The sequence below is a fragment of the Tauraco erythrolophus genome, chromosome 18 (assembly GCF_009769465.1).
Source record: "Tauraco erythrolophus isolate bTauEry1 chromosome 18, bTauEry1.pri, whole genome shotgun sequence".
Lineage (NCBI taxonomy): Eukaryota > Metazoa > Chordata > Aves > Musophagiformes > Musophagidae > Tauraco > Tauraco erythrolophus.
In genome coordinates, this window is record NC_141482.1 from 14,336,824 (window position 1) to 14,360,911 (window position 24,088).

General features: G+C 53.6%; 1 protein-coding gene across 2 annotated transcripts; it reads right to left on the reverse strand.

The window, feature by feature from the left end:
* Positions 1-5,228: 5,228 nt before the first annotated feature.
* Positions 5,229-16,302, reverse strand: GATA5 (GATA binding protein 5). Of its 2 annotated transcripts, XM_086622938.1 has the most exons (7): positions 15,783-16,302; positions 13,496-13,662; positions 7,825-7,950; positions 6,886-6,973; positions 6,203-6,293; positions 5,739-5,769; positions 5,229-5,384 (listed from the first exon to the last, which is right to left on the reverse strand). In XM_086622938.1, the coding sequence occupies exons 1-7, from the start codon at positions 16,300-16,302 to the stop codon at positions 5,229-5,231; spliced, it is 1,179 nt and encodes a 392-aa protein (XP_086479064.1). The 2 variants fall into 2 exon arrangements, with proteins under 2 accessions (XP_086479064.1, XP_086479063.1); XM_086622937.1 differs by lacking the exon at positions 5,739-5,769 and having other exon boundaries at positions 6,169-6,293.
* Positions 16,303-24,088: the final 7,786 nt, after the last annotated feature.

Here is a 24,088-nt window from a genome sequence, read left to right on the forward strand (position 1 = left end):
ACTGATTCCTCACTGTTACCTTGCACCAGCTGAGCAATTGGCCCTGGGGGCAGCTCAGACTCCAACACTGCAATAGTCGAGGTCCGTTCTTGGCCAAGTTTAACACTGCTGTGGAAATGCTTGTTATAAAATCTTCTTTTAAATTCCAATACTAATGCATTTCCTAATGAAGGAAGCAAGAGCAGGAAAAAGGCTGATTAACACCAACAGTCCCAGTGGCATTAGAACCCTGTAGATGAAGCTGCTTTTTGCCAAGGTTGGCCATAAAGACAGTCCAACACTGCTCCCCTTTTCCTTTCAACACCCGCTGTATTCATGACGTGTTATCTGTCACGGTACTCTTGGGTAGAAATTTTACTGAAACATGGAATCTGGGGTTTTCAGAGAAGACAACAGGATGGGGATAAACTCCCTTTAGCTAAAGCCATTTCGGAATGTGCTGCTTCTCGTCAAGCTTCCCCTTGAGGAGGAGTTTCTTTGAAATAAAAACACTTTGCAAAAGGTGTTATTGCTCCTCATTAAGTGTCCTTTAGGCTATTCAATGCAAATTTGATGCTGAAGAAGAGAGGTTTTTGGAGACACCACCTTCTACCAACCCCTGGCCACAAAGCTTTCTCCAAGAAGGACCACCTGACGTGATGAAAGGAGCAGTGCTATTTGTTTTCCTCTTCTATGCATACAATGGTGAGATTGAATATTTCATTCTGGTTTAGCTGCTGCACAAGTAAATAGCCTGGACATTTATTTACTGCAACACATTGACCTGGAAAACAACACGAGTTGTTTTCCTGCCTGGTACGCAACCAACTCAGCAATAAAAAGCACTGGAGAGGAGCAGGGAAGCAGTGGGCAAGGATTGGGAAGTAAAAGTCAATTTTCACTTCCAGAGCAATTAAAAACCACCAACAGAGCCCCCACACCCCCTTCAGCCCCCAGGGCACTGCTGTACCTGGCTCACAGCCTTATTTCCACCTTCTTTCCAGGAAAAAACCTCTTGGATCCACACAACACTGAAGAAAAAGAAACTTGGTGCTCCCATCCTCTTATAAGCATGATGAGCATGATCCTCAGCTGGTGGAAATCAGCCTCAGCAGTGACTTAGGTGCACAGCTTCACCTGGGGGTTGTGTGTCCCCAAAGCTTGTGCAGAGGAAGAGTCAAACCTATCTGCCAGCTGGGTGGTATCTGCAGCTCAGGCAGAGCCTGGTCAGTGGCTGAGCTGCCACACAAGTTGTGCTGAAGACTTCTGTGTGCAAAGCAAAAAAAATGATGGTTCTCTGTGCTCCAACATAAAAGTGACACCCCATTAGAGAGTCTGGGGCTTCAGGGCTCCCAGCACAAATTAAACCACAACTTTCCATTTCCCATGCAGAAATCAAAAAGAAACAATTTTTTTTTTTTTTTTTTGAAAGCAGCTGCTTTGGTGAGCAGTGATTTTATTGTGCTATTAATATGATCATAAACAAGAACAACATGTGTTTACAGGCTCAAGTGCTTCATTACTCACTCGCTGACTTGGTAAAAATCACTGTGGCATTAGTATAAAGTGCAAAATGAAGCAGATCATCATAGTCATGTTGTAAAATCATCTGAGCAGGTGACCTTTGAGCAAAAGCAATTGATAGCTTTGAGGAAGCTGTACAACAGTAAAGACAATAGTTCTTCACAAGCCACCAGACCTGTAGGAGAGCAAATACATGCCATGCCTGGGAAAGGGAGACAGCACCAAGGGGGCTGAGAAAGGTTTGAGAAAGAGAAGTAAAAGTTGATCTCTGAAGTGTGTTTATGAATCAGCCTTGTTTGGGGATGGGGCAGGGAGAGGTGAGCCTGGTCACAGAAGGTGGCAGTGATGCTGTGAGCACAGCGTGGGCAGGGGCTGGCCAAAGGCTGGCTGGAGTCAGGCAGAGCAGGACAGTGAATGCCATATGGGAAGCCTGATCTGCAGATCAGCTTGGTGGTCTGGTTCTCTGAGACCTTGGTTTTGAGTCCAGTCTTCTCTGTTGCTGCCACCCCAACCATTCAAACCCCTGCAAACACACAGGCTGAGCTGGGCTGTACAACCAGGCGCCCGGAGGCTGTAGGGGCAGGATTGAAGATGTAGCATGAGCTGGGAAGACCCAAACTTTCCCAAGTTTTTTGTTCACACATATTGGGGCAAATCATAGAATGGTTTGGGTTGGAATGGACATTAAAGATACTCTAATTCCAACCCCCTGCCATGGGCAGGGACATCTTCCCCTAGATCAGGTTGCTCAAAGCCTCATCCAACCTGGCCTTGAACACTTCCAGGGATGGGGCAGCCACAACTTCTCTGGGCAACCTGTTCCAGTGTTTCACCATCCTCAGAGTGAAGAATGTCTTCCTTAGATCTAATCTAAATCTCCCCTCTTTCAGTTTAAAGCCATTGTCCCTTGTCCTATCACTACATGCCCTTGCAAAAAATCCCTCTCCAAATATACTCCTCCAAAATACTCCTCTTTGCCATGTAATGAGGGGTGCAAAGGGATGTGGACTCCCTAAAGGTCTTCAAATGGCAGGTTGACAAGATAATGGCTGGAAGGTGCCTGGGTCCTCCTGGATGTGGCTGTTGCAAGGCTGAGACCTGCACAGGGTGAGCTTCTCAGGGTGCTGCTTCTTCTGGGGATCCAAGGACCAGGAGGAAATGAAGCGTTCTCTCTCTTTTGGGGCTGTGCCAAGAGTACTGCCTCTCCCGTTAGGGATGACCAGGAGACAGAAGTCTGCAGGGATGGCTCCTGCCTCAGGGATGGGAGCAAGAGGTTGGAAGACATCCCTGAGAAATGAAAAACCAGCCTCATGGGACAATGCTGTCCAGTGAGTGCAGGGAACAAGCAGGAAGGAAAAATTACACACGTCCCGGTTGTTCACTTCTTGTCACTCTGCCTCATTTCGTCAGCCACCAGCCCCCCGAGCATCCCGACGCCCGGTCGACAGTTACCAACAGGCAATAAATAAAACCGCTGGAGCCACTGGTGTCAACATCTTGGCATTGTTTGGGTCTTCTTGTTTGCCTTTAAAATAACTCTCCCCCTCAGGGTCACACAGACGAGAATGCGAGGACCCTCTGCCATCATCCATAGAAATCATCTTGCCATTGCCTTTTTTTTGCCTGCAAAACTTAGGGTTTGGGGAGCTGCTCGGGAGCATTACTTGTGCTGCACCCAGGGCTCCTGCTCCCTTCCTCCTGCCTGTGCCCCGACTCGTCACCCCAGGTGCTTGCAGGTCACCTAAGCCCGGGCCACATCGCCTGTTGTCCTGACTCCCAGAGGCACAGTTTGGGCTGGATTTGGGGACAGTGTCAGCCCACCAGCCCCGTGCTGCTGCTCACCCACTGCACGGCTGTGCCTGGCGCTGCTGCGGATGTTGGCAGGCCGGAGAGTGGAAGAACAAATGGTGGAGATGTGGATCCACGGTGAGAGCCCGGCCGTGCAAACGCACTGTGCCGCTGCCGAGCCCAGCGCTGGAGGGATGCCCCTCCGGGACAGCCCCTGCCCCAGAACTGCAGCTTGGCATGATGCAAGCTGCTAATAAAGCTCTGGAGGAACAAGAAAAACTCCTCCAAAGACAATTCTCATCCATGGGCTTTGATAAAAGGGTAGCTTGAAACCCCTTATGCACGCACAGGGCTATGTTGAGGGACCAGCTGCTGAGCTACGGCAGCACTGGAGGGGACTGATTCTTCCAGTGTCTGGAGCATCTCCTTTCTTCCAGCAAGGGTTGTACAGTCCATCCTCCATCTCATCCGAGTTGCAGCTCGATGCCCGATTTCACTCTCCCTCATCATCTTTAGCCCGTTGTTTATAATAAAAATCAAGCAATCCATCTCTTCTGACAAGAGGAAGAGTTGCTCCAGGAAGCCCTGGACAGGTCAACTTCTATATTAAGGAACTATTACTTGACGGCTTCCTGGCCATAAATAGCCATCCAGCCAGGCTGGGGATTTTATTTAGGAATAACAAATAGAGCAGGCCATAGAAATAACTTCATGACCTTGCTCCCCCTTCATTTCCCACCCACCTCCCCTCCTCAGGATGGTCTTCTCCTCACCCCCATGTTCCTCTGGAGCTTCAGGACACCCTTGCATGCCCCGACTAGCACATATCTCCCATCGCTCACCTCCCTGAGGCAACTCTTGAGAAGCTGTAGAAACATCCCATTGCCAGCTTTTGGAAGTGTGATGTGGGTTTTGCATCACTGATGATCTTTTGCTACAGCTCAGCTCCAAGAAATTATTTTCTACTTGGCTTTCATTAAAATAATTAAAAAGGAATCTCTGCCCTCCGTGGTTGAAAGCTGGAAATCCTCCATTCAAAACATGCCCAAAACTGGGTGCAAACAAGTATACCTCCAACACATCCTTTATTTCTCAGTCCCTCAAACTTTTCTCTTAACTTTTGGAGGCCTAACTTCTGGTTTTCTAATGCTCAGAGTTGGCAATATCAAAAACATTCAGGAAATACAAAAGGAAAACAGCATTTCGGTATTCTTTTATTATTGGGAGGTTTTGACCATTTTTGTCATGTGGTTTGCCTAAAATAATAATAAAAAAAAAGTCTTTGGAGCTGGAACGGGAAGAGCAGCGTGTTTATTTCATGTATGACTCATCAGCTCAGTGTTGATACGCTAACGCTTCAGAAGCTAACACTCTATAGAGATGATTGTTTTTAATATAAAATAGTAAATGTTTAAAACAACCGTTGCTTTTTTTTTTTCTCTTTTCTTCCTATTGTGGCCAATAAAACATAAGGGAGGCCACACAGTTTACATTTTAATAAAATTAAGTTATTTGGTGCCATGTTATCACAGTCTTTATTGGAAAGTGGAATAATTGCACACAGAGGAGTCATAGGAGGGAGAAATCACTGCGAATAAACATAGATTCTGGGATGCATTTATTTGTTGGTTTCATCTCGAAGGAGGAAGGCTTTCCCCAGGAAAATGGAGACGACTCTGGGGCTCCAGTCTCAGGGAGGCAACTCTGGGTCGCTCTGGCTGAGGATGAGCTTTTTCGGGAGCCGGTGCCACAGTGGGTCCATCCCGGCCCCATCCAGCCAGCGTTTTTCCATGCGCATCCTCCAAGAGAAACGTGTCCTCTGGCCACAGCTCGACACCCCACAGTCCCGAAGCGCTGGGGCAGCCCGTCCTCCTGCCCGTTTGCAGGGCCTGCCAAAAACGTTGGTCCTGAGGCTTTTTGCTGGAGGTTGGGGGTTTCTAGGCGAGTGCCAGGGCACACCAGGAGTCCTGCCGGAGCGGCACGCTCAGCCCGGGCTGCGAGGCCATGGTGCTGGGGGAGAAGCTGTAGTCCTCGGGCTCAAATTTGAACTCGCCGTGGCCGCCGGCCAGCGCCTCGTCCGACTGGCTCTGCGCCTGCCCCGTGGAGGGAAGCAGAAAGTCATTAGAAAGCCTGTTATTAGCCAAAGGGTCACCATCTCCCTTGATGTAACATGGTAGTAGGACTTGGATGGGTTATGGACCTGGTGGGTTATCCCTGATGCTGATGCTGCCCTTCAGAGAGCCTGGAGCCAGGCAGGAGGGTGCTCCATCCCCAGCAAGCACAAGGAACACGCTGGGAGGAGGCATCCTGGGACCCATCTGCATTTATTTATTGACTAACCATGTCCAGTTTGGAGATCTCTAGGCGTGTGTGTCTTTTTTAAGAGTACAGCACAAATCAGATTTCTCAGCTTCAGCCAAATAACCCCCTCTCCCATAGGGTGCAGCAGCTGGTGCCATGCTGGGCGCTGGAGCTGAGCTTCCCCTCCATACACGCGTGTTAGGGGGGGCTTAGACTCAAGGTTTCCACCCTGGGCTGATCCCACCAACTCAGCAGGGTTGTAACTCCCAGGATTTCATGGCAGGAGATGGGAATTAAATCCAGCTCTGCGAAGCCCATTCACCACCGATTGCCTCCACGGCAGCAGGGCTCAGACCTCCCAGTTCCCCACTGCAAGATGGAAGAGGCGATGAGGAACCAAGAGGCTGCAGCCCTGCCTGATCTGCAACGTCTCAGTTCACGCTCCCTGCTTTCCTCAGTCTGAGGCAGTCCATCGGGCTGGTGGCCCCGATGTGATGAACTAATTGCTCAGCCTTATCAAGGCCCGCCCAGGTCAGCGACTCCCGAGGAGTGTGGAGCATCCCCCCTGGGCCTTACCTGGGACACCGACACGATGGTTTGTCCGGGATACTGCGAGGTCGCGCTGGGCTCTGACTTTAAAGTGACCGTGCTGTCTGAGTTCGTAATGGAAGAAGGGGAGTTGGTGGCCGAAGTCGTAGACCCTGGAAGACAATTGGTACAGGACACTGGAGCAACATAGGTGCAGATCTGCTTGTAAGGAAATTTGTATTTTAATGGCTACCATCACATCTCACAGCATGGCTGTACTGCTGTCTTTCTCCATCGCATCTCTGCCAGGGTAAGGCGTTGTATTTGGCTGCCAAGATGCTGATGGAGGAGGAGGAGCACCCTTTCACAGCCTGGCAGCGCCGGTCCTGGCACAGCCCGGATGGGCTAATGTTGAGTGTGTCATGATACCTTCTCCCTGACTCTTTAACACATCGTTCTCAGCCCTATTTTTTTCAGTTACTCAATTTAGCCCAGATCTGCTTGAACACAAGTGCTGCTGGGATGAAGCCAGGTGCCCACAGCTCAGAGGAACCTCACAGGAATATAGCAGCAGCAAGATTTCCTACCCAGCATCCTCCTTCCATGTGAGGTCTTTGCATAAATACAGACCCTACATCTAAAGTAATCATCAGGAAAAAAAAAAATAATCACAATATTATTTTCTAATTATCATAATTTCCTGCAGAAGACATGTTGAGGTGAATTGTGCTCCAAGCCCCATGATGGATGACAGCAGCACTGTACCTGTTGAGGTTTTGCCTTTGGTAATGTTTTTAGGCTTCCTTTTCCTCGTCTGGATGCTTTCCTTTTTCATGGCCAGAGGTCGTGGTACCTTGACATTCATAAAGTTTGGAATCATTAATATTGTATTTTACTCAGCTCCTTCCCACACACGTGTTGCTCTCCCATTTACGCACTGTAGCTCATGCAAAGCACCTTAAGTCCTTGTCCTTCACTAAGTGCTATTTTTCTCTGCAACAGGCCTTGGCAGGAAGATGTATAAGGCTAACAGCTAAGGCTTTCCCACAAATTTTGTTTTTTCCTTTATTTCCTATTTTCCTTTTCCTGATTTATTAGTGACCTTTATGACAGGGCCCTATTAAATTACACTGACAGACTGTGAGCCTACATGGCTCGTAGGGAACGGTCATGGGATAAAGAGACTTTAAACTTTATGGCAGAAGTTTGAAGAGCCCTGTATGGAGGGATGAAGTCTCCTCTTTGGCTGATGGACATGTTACCAACAGTTCCCATCCTCTGTGGATAAACATTATCAGCCAGCCTCCATGTGGACTCCTCAGCATCCTCCACACATTTTTAATTACCACATCTAGAAGAAATATGCTTCTTATCTCCAATTTGAGTTTGGAGAGCTTCAGTCTCCAGCTACTGGAGCCTGTTAAGCTTTCATTTTGGGGACTAACTTGGCAAACAAACTAATGAAGAGCCACCCAGTGCCAGAAATCGCTCCTCTATGCAGGTCCCTCCTGAGAGTGTTCCAGTACCCCCTTAGCCTTATTCTGGAGAACCTCAGTAGACTGAGCTTTTAGCTGTTCAAGGAGACAGGACTGGATTATGGCTCTCATGGGTCCAGTCTAGAGGCTGGTCCCTCCAGATCTGATATCCTGGACCTGATGGGTGGTGACCCCAAAGGGTGCCTCCCAGTGCGGACGCGCTCCTCACCCCATGGAGCTTCATGTACAAGCCGCAGGCGTTGCAGACGGGCTCCCCTTCGGCGTTCCTTCTCCAGAGGGTGGTATTGGTTGTGTGGCAGTTAGTGCAACATAGGCCAGCACGTCTAGATGAAGACTTAAAAACAGGCAAACATACACATGAATGCACACATAGGAATGATTAATTGAGAAGTTTCCTTTCATATAAAAATAAAATCTCCAATTACATCAATTTCCTGGAAAATGTGAAACGCACACGATTAGCCGAATTCAGATCAAAGAAATTGCATTCAAATGAGATCACTCTAATTTGCAAGTGCTTTTTTTTATTGAGCTTGATAAACCTGGCAAATATCCTCGCAACTCATTTCACAAACTTCCAACAAATCTGCTGGAGGTGATCAGGACTCAGAGCACAGAGAACTTTCCTCCAGGAGGTCCACTCAGATGGAGAAAGAGATGGAAAATGCCAGCCAAGTCTCGAGTGTATGAAGAAAACTCCTCACACTTTAAGCGAACTCTTCTTCTGTTTTTCTGCACTCAGAACTGCCACTAGAGTTAGCAACATCCCAATTCACCTCTTGTTTTAAGACAACTGGAATCAATTGGCTGAACTGGGCAGAACCAAACTGAACTGGCCCATGATGGGACCAGGGCGGTTGCTCTTCGCATGTCTCACAGATAATCTGTTCTCTTACAGGCTGCGGAAACACCGTGCAAACATTAATTAATGACATATTTTGCGAGTGCAGTGATTGCTGGCTCTGAAACATTAATACTTCTAAACAGAGAAGGAAAATATTCTGGCAGAAGCAGCAAACTCATTTCTGACAACTGTACTCCAAGCCACTGGAAAATTCACAAGTCTCTATATACAGACTTGTCAGCTCAATAGGCATTTCCTTGGAAAGTCTCTTAACACTAGGTATTGAAACTATTTTAAAAGAAGACTTCTCTTAGTATAAGATACCCATGACATAAGTAATGTCACAGGCTCCCCACATTCAGGTGTTTGAATATGTTCTTCAGCCTTGAGAAAAATCACTTTGGTTCCTCTCAAAGGCAGACGATAGGTGATGCAGGCAACAAAGAACGCCCGGTCTGCTTATTCTTCCATTATTGCTAGATATCACAACTGAGCAATATGACGAATGAGGTGGGAAGAGTAGGAATAGAAATGAAATGTTTTTACAAGGTTAGCAGTCAAATAAAGATCAGCTCTGAGTTTCAAGACACACAAGTGACGTGCCCAAGCTCTGATTCACTCGTTGCTCAGCAAAGGGGACTCAGCAACTATTTGCAAATAACGGTATTGCTTTGGAAATGATTTAGCTTTCAAGAAATAACCAGGCAAAAATAAAAATACACCGAGGTGTGAGCTGACAAGCCTGGCACAGAGGAGGGGACCGCGATCCTTGTCCCTAATATGGGACATGGTGTCACAGCAAGATCCTGGAGCAGCTACGGAGCTTCCTTAAAGCCTTTCAGCTTCCAGGGCTGTGCCATTCATCTCTGCAACCAGGAGGGACCTCAGCCTCAATGGGTGCAGCGGGAGGTGATGAGCACCCATGGGTGCAAGGGCTCTGAGGTCCAGCTCCTGCTGTGGGTGCGGAGGAGAATTTGGAGGCACTCGGCCCTGGGGTGACTGTGCCCAGCATGGGTTGGTGAGATCTGTCATCGCCTGTGGATTGAGGAAGGCCAACGCAAAGCTCTTTGGAAAGCCCCGAGATTTCTGGGCCACCGCAGGCCCCTGGGAGGGAGGGACACACTGTCCCTATTTCATATAACGCTTTGTCCCTGGCTTGCAGATGAGGTGGCAATGAGACCTGTGGCTCTGGTAGCCCAAGGGCAATGCCAGCCTTGCCAGAGCTCTGCCCACCCTCCAGCACTGTGTCGCAACCTGCTCACAGGCTTTCTGCTGGGGCAGCGGCATGTGCTTTCTGCCTCCTCCTTCTGCAGCCACGGAGAGGAGAAACCGTCCTCCACCACCAAATATTATGATCTAAACCCCAGAAACCCCACGAGAACCTGGCTCGGCACCACAATTGCCAGCTTAGCAAGAAAGAGGCAGTCAAGGCTACTGTTGCTCACTGAAGGACAAGGGTACAATACGTTATTGCTAATTTCCCAGCAGTTCCCTTAAAAGAAAATGCATTTCTGCCTGCCTCCACCCAGCTGCCTTTGTACCATTCTGACCTTGTCTAGGAAGTTGTTGACTTCAACATTGTGCTCCAGTGTTTATTTATACAAATGCAGCATACACTCAAACAAAAACTCTTCAGGACTGAGCTTGACAGCCAAGTGCTGCTGATAAGCCCAAGGAATGGTGAGTTGATGCCTACGGAATCAACCATGTGTGAGCACTGCTGGAGACCCTGAAGCATTCAGAGCGAGCAGGGCAGGTCCTTCCGAGGGAGCCCAAAGCCATCAGAGACTTTGCTTCCTCTCCTTTGCAAAGGTGGAAATGAAACCACAGGATTTCACAGGAAAAAAGAAAAAGCCTCTGAAGCCCCAGAATTAGTCAACGCTTCTCTGTCTTCCTTGCCAGCAGCACGGAGGGGATCTGGTGCTGGTAGGAAAGAGTTTGCAGCAAAGCATGCTGAGATACTGGAGCTCAGCTCCTGAAAGTGGGCACAACCGAGGCACGGAGCCAAAGGCAGCGGCATCCTCTGAAATTTCCCTGTGTCACCATGGCTCTGGGCAAAGCTGCACTTTGGAGGACAAGGGAGCAGCAGGAACTGATGGGCAGGAGGGAGCCAAGGCACCCATCATGAATGCTGCACGGCTCTGGGCTCCTGTTAGACTGACCCTGGGCTGTGCTCAGTCCCATCCCCACCTCCTCTGAAAGTGTCACCCAACCCACTAAGCATTGCAAACTGTAAAAAAGGACAGGATGAAAAAAATCCCCCCTGAGCCAAGCCAGCAAAACTCAACTCCAGGTTAGTCCTTCAGCTCAGGACGGTGTGGGAGCTGCTGAGCCCGGACGGCTGCTGCATCTGCCGCCCGTGCTGCTCTGTGCTGTGCAGCTCTGCTCCTGGCATGGGGAATCGCGTGTGCAAGGATGGAGCCATCCACCTCCACCGGCTGCTCCGGGATGGTAAAAGTAATTTGGGTTTTAGGACTGGGTCTAAGGTATCCTCTGGTGAAACGCGTCAAGGAACTTTGGCTAGAAAAGACACTGCCTAAAATAAAGTGCTGCTTCCATCCTCCTCTAAGATAAATCCTTCCTGCCGAGAGCCACAGCGCTTTCGATCCAGACACAGGCTGTAGCAAAACAGCTGTCCCTGCTGCGAGGGGGATGTTGCCCTTATCTCAAAAAAAGAAACAAAAATGAACTGAAAACGACACTGCTATTGCTCGCCCTCTCCCCCGCACAAGCCGGCCGAGCGCTACCGAGCCGCGGGACGTCATTCCCGCCGCGTTATCTGGGCCACGTCGCGTTCTCCACGGCTTTCAGCGGGACTTTGCTTTGTGAAAACAGAAGTCGGAATAAAACCCAGCGCAGCATCTACTTACAGAACAAAGGTCGTAACATAAAGGACAAAAGCAACCAATTTTCCTCCCCGTGTCTGTATTTCAGCACATTGTGGAACAGCTGATTTCATCATTCCTAGAGCAACGGTGTGTCACCGTGTTCACCGCTCTGCTCCCGCTCAGCCCGTGCGGGTGAGGTTATGAGCAGGGAAGACGTCCCTCGCCGTGGAAATCATTTGGGGCAAGAAACATCCCAAGCCACAGAGGTGCAGGTCGCTCCCTCGGTGGTGGATTTGCAGAGTACGCCTGGCACTCTCTTGTCCATCATCAGTGGATTCCCCTTGAGAAAATTGTTGGGCAGAAATTGTTGCAATAGGACATTTCAAACCCTTGAGAAAACTTAAGATTTTCAATTGTTTCCAAAAATTCCAAAGTCACGATGGAAAGTCAAAATCGCAGCCCCTTTTCTAATCCAGAAACCAAAATCCCTTCAGGTAATTCAACCTTACTGAAACATTTTCCCTGGATAACAACCAGCTCTTTCATTTGAGCTTTATCATTTTTGCATTGATAGGCAAAATAATAATAAAAAAGGTTGGAAGTGCTTCGATAATTCCTAGAAAGATTTGGTCATCCCTGGGAAACGCTCTTCAATTTTGCAAACCGGTGTACTCCACTAGAAAACCTTGCTGAAATGTTTGCCAAAAAATGTATCGTGGGTACCACGTACGGGGCTGTGCCCGCAGTGACAGCGGGGCAGGCAGGGACTGCGGCGTCCCCGAGCGCTGCCTGCACCATGTGCCGAAACAGAGCGCTGATAGCAGCGAGACCTCTCCAATCCCTTTGGGGAAAAGCTGTTCAAAAAAACCCTGGAAATTCACCCAGTGCCACATTTCGATGCCAGTTGGAAACACGGAGTTGGATTTAAACTGGTTCGCACGGATCTCGCAATGCACGGATCGTGTTTGCTCTGCAGAAATGAACAGCATGACTCTGGGATTTGCAGCACAGCAGGGATCAGACCCCACTGCTGAGGTGTAGGTTTAATGTCATTACATTAAAGGAGACCAGGAGGGCTTTGGTGAGACAGGGAAGTCCTGTTGGATAATGCAAAATGTTTCACAGAAATGCCTTGATTTTGATATTCTGAATTAAACAGGGTGATTTTCCAGCGAGCCGCCACTTATTTCATTTTGCAAATCCAGAACCATATTTTTGGGATTGGAATCAGAATAAAACATCTTGCTCAATCCCAACTTTTCTTTTTTTTTAAAAAAAAAATGGTTTTCTTACACAGAAACTTGTCACTGCTGGATTATTGCTAATAATTTCTTTTGCAATGCAAAAAAATAGCTGCGGGAATACACCCGGAGTGAAAGCAAAAGGAGCTCCCAGCTGTTCCCCAGCACGGCTCCAACAAACATCCTGTTTGCAATGACGGCTTCTGATGACAGGCTCTGAAACCAAAACTGTTACCACCAAATTTAAACATCCCAAAGCGACTCTCCAAAAAAAAAAAAAGGAGGTGCGTTTCCTCTCTCACGATGAGATCCCAATTGGAGGAAGCACAAGATCACATCGGGGAGGGTGGGAATTAGTGCTTTAACCTGTAGAGAAACTGGGAACTACCAAACCCCAAATTTCCCCCTTAGGCGGGTGGGGGAAGGCACTGAGGCAACTGGGCCCCATCCTGCTCCCATCACGAGTGGCCACAAACCTGCCTGGGCCAGCTTAGGATCAGCCCTGTCTCCTGTTCAACTGCCCTGCCCAGACCGTGTGTGTCTGCACGAAGAACCAGGAACTAATAATAATTATTATAGAATAAAAAGCAATGTGCCCACTGCAGGAATGGAGCTGGGGGGAGCCCTGGACCACAAGCAGGGCTGACCGGCCCCCACCCAGCTGCGATGCAGCCCTGGGACCCCTCCGGTCCCTGCTGCCCCATCTCCATGCTGCCCACCAGCCGTGCCGGGGCAGCAATCCCTCTTCACTCTGCTTGCTCTGGCCCGAACCACCTCCGCACTGCAACAAGAGGCTCCTGCCAGTGCTGAGGGCATTTCATTTGTGAGAGGACCGAGGGTCAAACAGGCCCTAACACAACTACAGAGACCCCAACAGCGACGACACCGTGACAGCCCCCCGGCTCCCACCCTCCAGCCGCCCCTTCGGGTGGAGCAGGGGGTCCCTGCGGGGTTTCCCCATCTTACCAGCCTCTTCTGCGGCTTGAGCGGCCGGTTGATGCCGTTCATTTTGTGGTAGAGCCCGCAGGCGTTGCACAGGTAGTGCCCGGTGCCGTCCTTCCTCCAGAGCGGCGTGGACATGGCCCCGCAGTTCACGCACTCCCGGCCGTCCCCGGCGAATTCCTCCAGGTACTCTGGAAGAGACAGCCAAGGTGTGTGTGCGGCTCAGGAGCTGTGCCCACCGCACAGGGCCACCCGAGACCCGGCAGCCCACGGGGACCCCGCGGGAGAGGGTCCCTGATGCTCTGTGCCCCGCTCCTCCGCGACGGACAATCCCTGCCTGGTGCGAATGTACCTCCACCCTGCCAAGTGTGGAACAAACCCCTTTATTCCCTCCACTCCTTAATCTTTTAATATTTTGCTCAAACGCAGAATATTGTCCATCCTCACTGCAAAGGATCCCGAAGCTCTGTGCGCGGTTGGGCTCTCCCCAGGACGGGAACGGGCAGGGATCCCGTCGGCGGGACAGCCCGGTGTTATCCCTGCACCGGGGGCAGCCCGCACTGCAAAAATAAACGAGGAGGGGGGCGCAAAATGGGGCGATTTTTCTGATTTCCATCAAGGCGCGTTGGTCGCTCCCCGGTGGGGACGGCCCGGGTGGGAAAGGGCTCGGTGCTGCGCAAGGAATAACGCCGGGCTGCGGCTCAGCTCGCCCCGGTGCCGGCGGGGCTGGCTGCCGCGGGTCGCCCGGGGCTACTTGGGAGAGCATCGCCGGCCGCCCGCGACCCCAAACTGCTGCTAACGAGGCTCTTCCTCGCTTTTCTCCTCCCCACCGAAAGCCCCGAGAAGAAGCCCCGGAGCCGCCCGCTCTGAGCACCGTCCCCGGTCCGTCTCTGCCCCGAGCGCGGCTCCGCGGCAAAAGGGCAGCCTGGAGTAAAACAGAGGAACCTCTCGATTGAGAGTCGATCTCTTTCCTTCTGTCGCTTTTCTCTCTCTTTTTGAAATAGCTTCCTCCGTCTGGAATGTTATTTTCTTTCGAAGAAAAATACGCGCTTTATTTTTTCCCCCCAACTTCGATAGTATTATTAATGATCCAACGGAAAGAAAAAGAAAAAAAAAAAAAAACACAAAAATTAAAAAGGGGAAAACGGAAAATAAAAAGAAATGTTAAAAGTAAAAAAAGAAAAAAGTTGCGATAATTCATTGAATGAAAAAAGAATAGTTTACGCTACTTAACAGCGGTTTACACTATTCGAGAGCAAAAATAAACGGCAGAGAGAACGGCAGCCACTGTTCCAGATCCCAAACCACCAAATCCAAAGCTCAGAAGAGATTTTTGCGCCATCACCTTCCTCTGCAGGACCGGGAAGATCCCTTCCCACACAACGCAACGGGTTTTCCCAGACAAAGAGAAAATCCTGGAAAGAAACCGCTCCCGAGCACCTCCGGCGTGGGAGGAAAAGCCGAGCCGGGGAGGCAGCTCGGTGGGGAGGGGGCTGCTTCCCTGCTTTAACTTTGTTCTTGGGGTAAAGATAAGATAATTCGGTTCACCGCAGTAAAGATGATAACGCGGCTGAGATCTTGAAGTGGCTTTTAAAGGACTTTGCAAACTGCCGCCGGAGGAGGATGGTGAAATACCCCCGGGGTTATAAACCCCGCGCACAGAGAGTCCTTTTAAATCAAACCCCAAACTTTATTTGCTCGGGGTTTGATGCAGAAGGACTCTCCGGTGTGGGTGCAAACGAACTGGAGTGGGGTTTATTGTTCCACGCCTGAGCGCGTTTCGGTGTCTCTCCAAAGGCCGCAGAGCGATGCAGCTGCGGACCTGTTTGGGCGAAGGCGAATTAGGAGACCGAGAGTCTGTTCAAATATAAACTAATTTACCACAATAAATTACTTAAAAGGGAGGGAGCCATAAATCTGCCCCGCTAATTTAAACACAAGGGTAAGTATTGAAGCACAGGCACAAAGTCGATATTGTGGGAAGGAGATATCGTGGGGGGGTGGGTGGGATGGGGGGGAGGAAGGGGTTGAACGGCCTCTGCTCCTCTGTCCTCCGGGGGAATTACCCTCCTTTGAAACGTGTTCTTTGCCCTGCGTGCCACACATTACCCCCTCCCCACCTCTGCCCAGGGTCAGCCACACGCACCCCGTGCCCAGATCATCTCTCCATCCCTGGATAAAATCATCCTCTCCTTTCCCGTCGGGGATGGCAGCGGGGCAACTCACCCCGGGCCTGGGACACCAACACACCGCGAGGCCAGGAAAACGACCCGGCGCCCCGAGGCAACGGTGATGGGCAATGGTGACCTACCGAAGGTGGACCTGCGGCCGGGTAAAGCCACCTGCCTCGTCTGCAGGCTGTGCAGCACGCTGCTCTCAAAGTGTCCGGCCGTCCAGGAAGGTGGTATCTCGGGGGTCACGTAGGCGGGGTAGGGGCTGGAGTAGGACCCGTTAACGGAGCGCACCAAGGCGTTGCCGTACTGCTCCCGGCCCCCGCCGCCCAGCAGCAGGGGCCCCTGGTAGGCGCCGTCGCGGCCCGGGGGGCTGCTGCCCGGCGGGCTGTGCGAGTAGGAGAAGCCCGACGGCGGGTGGGGGCTGCCGGCGTTGAAAGCGGCGGCCTCGCCGCTGCTCTGCCCCCAGCCCGGGGGGTTGGCGAGGTGGCTCTGGTGCGGCTCGCAGCCTTGCAGGTAGGGCAGCGTCTGGAGGACGGAGGGTACCCGGGTGGTGGGCACGTAGACGGGCGAACCGGCCGACGAGTGGAGGAAGTTGCTGGAGTCGTGGGAATAAGCCGACTGGCCATGGTTGGGGGCGAGGGCCAGACCCTGATACATGTTCCGTCCTCGGCGGCGGCGGCGGCTGCGGCTGCTCAGGGCCCGGCCGGCTGCGCCCCGACGTTGCCGAGGGGCTCACTCAGAGGAACCTGGGGGCGAGAGCCGAGAGCCGCGGGCTGAGACCCCGGCAGACCCCGGCCCGGGGCCCTTCGCGCCCGCCGGCGTTTCCCGCGGCGAAAGCGCCTCTTCCCTGCCTCAGCAGGGGCTGTAATTTGTAATTTTTTTTTTTTCCCTTTAAACTTTCCTCTGGTCAGCTGGTCCCGCGGGAGAAACCCGCGGCGCCGGGCCGAGAGCGGCGGCCGAGCCACGGCGAGAAACAACCTCCGCGCAGCGGGCAGCGGCCCCGCCGGCACCTTCCACCGCCCCGCCGCCCGCCTGGGCACTTCCAAGAGGCCGAAAAAAGCCCAACAGGTTTTTTTATTTTTTTTTTTCCCCCCGAAAAAGTATTTCCCTTCCCGTCTGTTTTTTTTTTCCGAGCCCCGGGCCTGGAGCACGCCTCGGGGCCTTGCTGGCGAGGAGGCGGCCGGCCGCGGCGCGGCCCCTCGGGCGCCCGGGCCGGGTGGGAGCGGGGTCCCAGCGGCCCTGGGCAGCTGCCCCCGACCAGGAGCATCCCCGGTGTCTCACATCCACCAGCGCTGTCGCTTTCTTATTAAAAAGCGAAATAACCCTCAGGTAGGCCTCCCCGTGCGGGTGGAGAGCTCAAGCCGTGGAGCACCGCAAGAGCATCCCGCCCCCAGCCCCCCTCCCGGGCCGCTCCTCCCGCCCAGGTACTCACATGGCAGCGGGTCGGGAGCGGAGCCGGGCATGGCCGGGTGGGCATGAAGCTGCGCTCAGATCATCCAGGAAAATCCCAGGAAAATAATAATAATAATAATTAAAAAAAATAGAGTAAAGTTTACGAGGGAGGAGGGGAAAAAAAAAACAAAAAACAAACAACCACGACCCCCTGGCAGAGAGGGGCTGCCCTCCCCCGGTCCCTCCCCTCCTGCCGCCGCCGTCTCCCGTGGGTGCGTCCCTGGCTGCGCCCGGCGGGGAAGTGGCGGCGGCGGAGGCGGCGGCGGCTCTTTACGGCGGGCCCCGGTGCGGCCCGGCCCACGTGACGGCCGGCGGGGTAGCCCCGGTCCCGGCGAGGATTGGGCGCCTCCCGGCAGGAGGGGGGGGACGGGATAAGTCCCGCCGGCTCCGCTCCCGGCGGGGGGGACGCGCCCGCCGGCTCGTCCGTGGCGCGGGACCGCGGGCGCCGGGCGGAGCGGGGTCAGGATGCGACCCCCGAGGGTGCCCCGCACCGCCCCGGACCCGCTGTCCGCCCCCCTCCCCGCAAGGAGGGGTGCGGGTGGCTCCCTCCTTTGCGGGCCACGCCACGTTTCTGGGGGTCGCCCCGATACCCCGGCGGGAGGCGATATCACCTCCCCCCGCGCCCCCCCCCCCCGCCCCGGGCCGCCCGTAGATGCTGGGGAACGCACCGAAATCTTTCCGGCGGGGGTTTCGGGTAGCAGAGGACGTGGCCTCTGCTCCGAACCAGCGTTCCGGCTCCGCTTTGCAATAAACCCCGCACTGAGGAGAGGGGGGGGGGTCTCACCAGCCTGCCCCCCAGCCTCCGCTCCCTTTCTCAAGCGGCCCACGGCCCCGCCGAGGCTGGGTACCCGCTCTCAGCGTGCCCGGCTCTGCCGTGCCCGGCGGTCAGGGCGGCTCTGCCCGGCCGGGCCGCTTCGCTCCGGCCCCTCAACGTCCCGTCGGGGCCACCGGGCCCTCGGCTGCCCCGCTTGCAGGGGCTCTGCTATTCCCCGGGGGAGGAGCGGAGAGGGTTCTCCTCCTCCCTGCAGCCCCCCGGCCGAGCGGGTCTGGCCTTGCGACGGGGACAAAAGCCCGTTTCCCGCTTTTCCCCGTCGGTGCGATCCCGGGAAGGAGTGGCAGGAGGAGAAGGAGAATGGAGCCACCACTGCCCGCTTATCCCGGGTAATTTGGGCTGATTTAAATCTCCTCCGGTGCCGGGCAGCGGGGCCAGTCCCCACCCGCAGCCAGAGCGAGGAAATAATTTCGTCGTTATCGGGTTTTGCCTCCGGGGTGTGCGAGAAAATTTTTGCGCTTTCGCCCCAGCGCGCCGGCTCTCTCCTCCTCGAAGAAACGGGGTAAAAAAGCCTCGGCGGGTCTCACCCGCCGCTTGCTCCATCCACGGGCAGATAGAGCTTTGCCTCTTGCAGGCCTCTGGCGACAGGATCAGGCCCGGCTCGGTCCCGGGAACCCTCCCGTAACCCGGCCGAGCGCTGCCCGGCCATGGGGTCCCGGCGCCCGGGGGACCCCGTCCAGCCCCGGCTCCGCAGGGACCAGCGCTGCGGGAAGGGTGGGAAATTTCAGCTCCAAAATAAACTGGTGCAGGAATGCCAGCTATTTCCCTCGGAATAATGCAACGCAACTGGCTGGAGATGTGTGTATTTATTCGCTCGCGACGTTCACGAGAAAGCGGCCGTTTACGGCTCGCAGGGTATCCCTGTGCCCGCACAGCGAAAGAATAAAAAGAAAAAAAATACAAAAAGGAAAAAAAAAAAAACAAAACAGAAATGAAATAAAAGAAACCCTAAATAATAATAATAATAATAATAATAATAATAATAATAATAATAATAATAATAATAATAATAATAATAATAATAATAATAATAATAATAGTAAACGATATAAAAATAAAATATCAGCCCGGGGAGGCTCCTGCTCAGCGAGCCCCGCGGTCGCATGGGCAGGGACGTCCCCACGGAAAAATAGCCCCAGTCCCTCGGTGGCCGTGCCTGAGCCTCCGCCGGGGCTTCCTTCGTTTCGTTTCGGTCGTTAAGAACGGGGTGAAGCCGCGGGGACACGTGGGCTTCCCGGCTTTACAGGTTCAAGGTGTTCTTTGACTGTGACTTATTTATACGTTTATTCATTTATTTTAATGCGTGCGAACTGCCCGCTCCGATCGCTTCTGGCGTTCGAATAAATGTGAAAACTTTGAAAGAAACGAGGCGCTGCTGAAATCCGGAGGGATTTACTCCGTGAGTACGTTCACGCCCGAGGAAACTACGGTGAGCGAAAACCCGCCCGTGGACGTGTTGCGTGTCTGTGTTCAGACCCATCCAGATGTTTTTTGGGTTCTTTTTTTTTTATTTACCAATTTTTCAACCCACTTTCTCCCCGTGGTAGCGTTAGCTCAGCTCCCGGAGGTGCTGGGGCTGCCTGACTGTTGCTCCACCGGGCAGCGAAGACCCGAGGCCGCGGCGAGGGGCGGCAGGTTCCACGGGCGGCTCCTCCCGCCGCCGCCGCGCAGGGCAGCTCCTGCGGGCACGGAGCAGCGCTGCGGGCAAGTGCTCCGACACCGGCGGGTTTCCCGCACCACTCACGGCAGTCGCCGTTGGACTGGTCCCATATCCCTGTCCCTGCACGGCACTGGTCCGGGCCGGTGCCACCCACCCGCGAGCCCTGCGTGGGGCTGCCAACGGGGCGGGAGGGCCGCACCCGACGCTCACAATGTGCCGCTCTATGGCTGCGATTTGGGTGTTTTTACAAGTTTGGGCTGCGATCGGTAACGGGGAGCAGGCGGGGGGTGCGGTGATCCTCCTTTGAGAAAGGCCCGGCGTGGGCGATGCTTTAGGAGAAACAGGGAGCCAAGGTGCCAGCGTGGCACCGGTGCCAGCGGCGATGCCCCGTCTGCAGCCCTCGCACGGCGCCCGGGGATGTCACGCCGGCGTGCGGGACACGGAGTGCCCAGGATCCAGCTCACGGCGAGGCTTAGACGGGCATAAAAACCCCAACACAAACAGCGGGGCAGGTGATCCCCGGACCCCCTGAAGGAGACCACAGACCTCCTCTTCCTACCCAGTCCGGAGCGGGCGCAGGCGGGAAGGCTTCCCGGGAGAGCCCGATGTCACCCCGACGGCACCCGCCGGGAGCTTTGCCACCTGAGCGCATCCCTTGCCGTGCTCACGGCCCGTTAGACGGGCTGGATCGGACCTGGTTCTGTTATTCCATCCGCCTTTTTGCAGGGTTTAGGAAGGGGTCCCCGCTCCCCATCCCCCCCGTCCAGGCAGAGCTTGGATCCGGCTGGGTGCGAGCGGGGCTGGTGCGGCTCGGCACGGCACGGCACGGCTCCCGAGGGAGCCCTGACCCCTCCAGGTGAGGCTCCCCCCGGGCCGGGACAGACTGCCCGGCGCCCCGGCCCCTCGGCTCTAATCCCGCTCCGGCTGATTTGTGAGTCCTGCGCGGGGGCGGACGCGTGGGAGCGTCCTGCGCGGTCCCCGAGGGGAGCTGTTAGCTCCCCCCATGCCCCCCCCGCCGCCCCAAGAAAATCAAGGGGAAAAAAAGAAAAGGAAATTGAAGAGAGGAGAACAGAAACGTACCCGGTCCTGCTGCACCGGGTAGGGGAGAGGCAAGGCGCACCCTGAGCGGGGAACAGCGGGCTCACCTTCTCCCCTCGGTGCATCGGGAGGTGACAATTAATTAAACGCGTCCCCTCTCCTCCCTCTGCCCTTCGAGGGGTTCAGCATCCTCCCCCGGGGCTCAGAGGTAGCTCTCAGCCGGCTACTCTCGGCCGTGCCGGGGAGGATGAGCCCGGACGTTAGAGCCGAGCCCGACCCGGTGCCCCGCGGCCGGGCTCTGCCCCGAGCTTCCCACCCAGCAGCTGGCACCGGGTCCGCTTCTAGCCGCCCTGCACCGAGCACCCCGCTGCAAAGGGAAACCCATCGAGTACTTCTCCCCTGCAGCCCTGACGGATGGCACTGCGCCGCTCCCCGGCTTTGCCCCAGGCTCCCAAACGAAGGACGAGCTGCCCGGGGGTACGGCGAGTTCCCCAGTGGGCTGCTTCCCCCGGCCGGGTGGGCTGTGAACGGCGAGGATCGATGGGAGTGGACCGGCGAGGTCTCCATCCCCAGGTCTGCATCCCCCCAGTCCGCAACAGTGGTCCCCATGCCCTGGCTCGCATCCCTCCCCCCCTCTCTTCCTCCCTCCATCCTCTCCCAGCCCCTTCCTACCCAGTGTCCAAGGGGTGGGTTGGCCCCTGCCCAGGGACTGAGCTCAGGTACCTCCTGCGGCCGAGGCCGGGCTGATTCGTGGGGCAGCACTGGGGAGAAGAGAGGTGACAGACACAGGCAGGGCTGGGGGAGGCCCCGGCCAGCGAGAGGCTGTGGGCAAGGACTGAGGGTTTTGTGCCTGGAGGAGTAGGGGGATGCCAAAGGGCTGTGTCTCAAAAGGGTTAAATAAACAGCGGGCTCTGCCAAAAAATATTTATCTCCTGTTATATGGATGTGGCAGTGGCTCTCAGGAAGGAGGGCTGTGAGAGACGGGGGGGGGAAGTATTTAAAATCTTTCCCCCTCTTACTCTGAGATCGTGTTTTCTTCCTCAGACCATATGGCTTTCGCTGGCATGGAAAATAAAAGAGGTCCCGTAGAGCTGATGTTGCCTGTTGTTCCCTCGGACCTGTTGTATGAGGATGCTTCAGCCTCAGCTGTTCCTCCAGCCGCTCATGAGCCAACAACAGCTACAAAAATCACCCCATTTCCTTCAATATTTCGAGGGTACAAAACACAGGCTGCAATGTGTGCCCCTCTAAGATGGGTAACGTGGCACCTGGCTCCTAAAAATGACCTTTGCTTGTGCGAATTTGGGCCCAATTGTTTAAAATTCGTTTTCCTTCCAGGCTGATTTAACAGAAAGTTTCAGAGCAGTCGAGAAATCCTCAGGCTGATGATGGCAGGGCCAGTGGGCATGGGCTGGGGCTGCAGCACCCGCTGCGGGGAGTACCCCATGAGGGACAAACCACCTCTTTTTCGGCAGACGGACAAACTGTAGTCTCCAGATTTATTTGATGTGGAGGACTCTGTGGGCTCCAAATTGCCCCAAACACAAAGAACAAGGATAACCAACTCCAGGAGGGGCTCAGCACCTCGCAGGGGGTGAGGATCTGACCCCTCCTGGGAAGTTCTCTGGGAGTTTTGCCATGGGCAGGAGCAGGCAGAAGCAGCCAGTGACGCAGGCACTGGCCATGTGGACATGCTGGGGGACGCCTTGTGTACACTGTTCCGTGTGCATGTAAACGCTTGTGGAGTCGAAGCCGGAGGGCACAGCGAGCCACCGGTCAGGCAATGAGAGGCAAAAATGTTCCGTACTGTGAAATGGAAACTATTTCCCTGAATAAACTGGAGCCTGTGTGCGCTGAGCTAGTGGGCTGGTGCCGGTGATGCCAGCCCAGTCCTGGCAGAGGCCAGCGAGCAAAGAGCTCTGATGGAAAACCACATCCAGAGCCTTTCCAGCTACACGGGGTTTCCACCACGCTCCCCACTGCCATTATGGGCAATAAATGGGGAAAGAAAGAAAGAAAAAAAAGAAGGCTATTTTGGTATATTAACCTCCTTGTGGCCAGGTGAAAGGTTAAATTCACATGATTCATTGGCGGCTGAGAGACAGCACTTTGTTGCTAGGATTTTGGGGAATGCGGAGGGCTCCAGCGAAGGAGTCTCGCTAATCTTTAAGGGAGGGAGCCAGGCTCCTGTCTGACGGCTGCAGGCCCAGCAGCTCTGTGTTTCATTTCAGACTGTCACTCTCCTATCTCTCAGCTCACTCCCAGCTCCAGCTTGCTGCCAGATCTTGGGAACTGTTAACTCAGACAAATTTATAGATGGAAAAAGAACAGTTAGCCATTGTTCCTGGGGTGGGGGAGGGAGGAAAGCGAGGAGCTTCGGCCACCAAAGTCATGATGTAACCTGGTTGTTGCTTGGTTGGGAGAAACGTGCAAAGGATCTTGTTCTTGCCATGCCAGGGAAGGAAATTGGGACCATTATGTTACTGCTGAATGCTGGGAGATGGGATGCTCGTGCCGAAGTCACTTGGAGACCTTTGTAGAGTGGAATCTCCCAGCTGGACACCTCTGGGGTATGAGCTCATTTTTTCGTTTCAAGTCCCGTGATACTGGGTGTTTTTCCGTAAAGCTTCAGACTCTGGAGTCATGAGATCTAATATCAACAGCAGTGTTCTCATAAACAAAGTGCCTCGCTATGTGGGCTGCCGAGAAGAAACTGGAAATGGGGAGATTGCAAGGATTAAAAAAGAAAAATCCGGATGGCAAATATGGAGACCCTTAGATTCACTATTTTCTAGGAGTGCCGTGACTTTCAGTAGCAGTACTGACTTCATCTACCTGGGAGAAAAGTGGGAGGCCAAGAAGTTGTCCGACTGGCGCTCTGCCCCTGCTTCCCAGTTGGATACTCTTCCAACCAGCCTTCTTGGTGGAAAGACTTTTTTTTTTTAATTTCAGTACAACATTAAAACCCATAACTGGAAAATGAGAGAGCATTCGCTCACCATGGTGTTTAGTTTCTAGCTTTTAGATGGTCTATGGCTCCTGAACATGGGTCTCTTTTGGAGGTACGTCTTCCAAAGTTACCCAAAGAATAGGGATACACCTTCTGGGAGTGTTTACCCCCTACAAGAGTCTCCGCGCAGCAAGGCTGTACCTGTGCCACAGTCCTTATGGTTTCTGTAGCTGGAGATGTTCCTGGTTCTTTGTGCTTGCTCACTTAGAGGGAAGCATGGGAAGAGTTTGGAGGACTGTTAGCTGTGAGCGTGTTCGTCTGCCTTCTTCTGCATGTAACTTTAGGACAGAAGGAACCTGCATTGCAGTGGGATAAACTGGGTTTTTTATAGCTGCTCTGAATCCAGATTCCTTTTTTTTTTATGTGTGTACAGAGCAGATGGAGGTGAGAAATTTTGGGTTTAAAAAATAAATAACAATATGTTAAGTGCTCAGTAAATCCAGCCACTTGA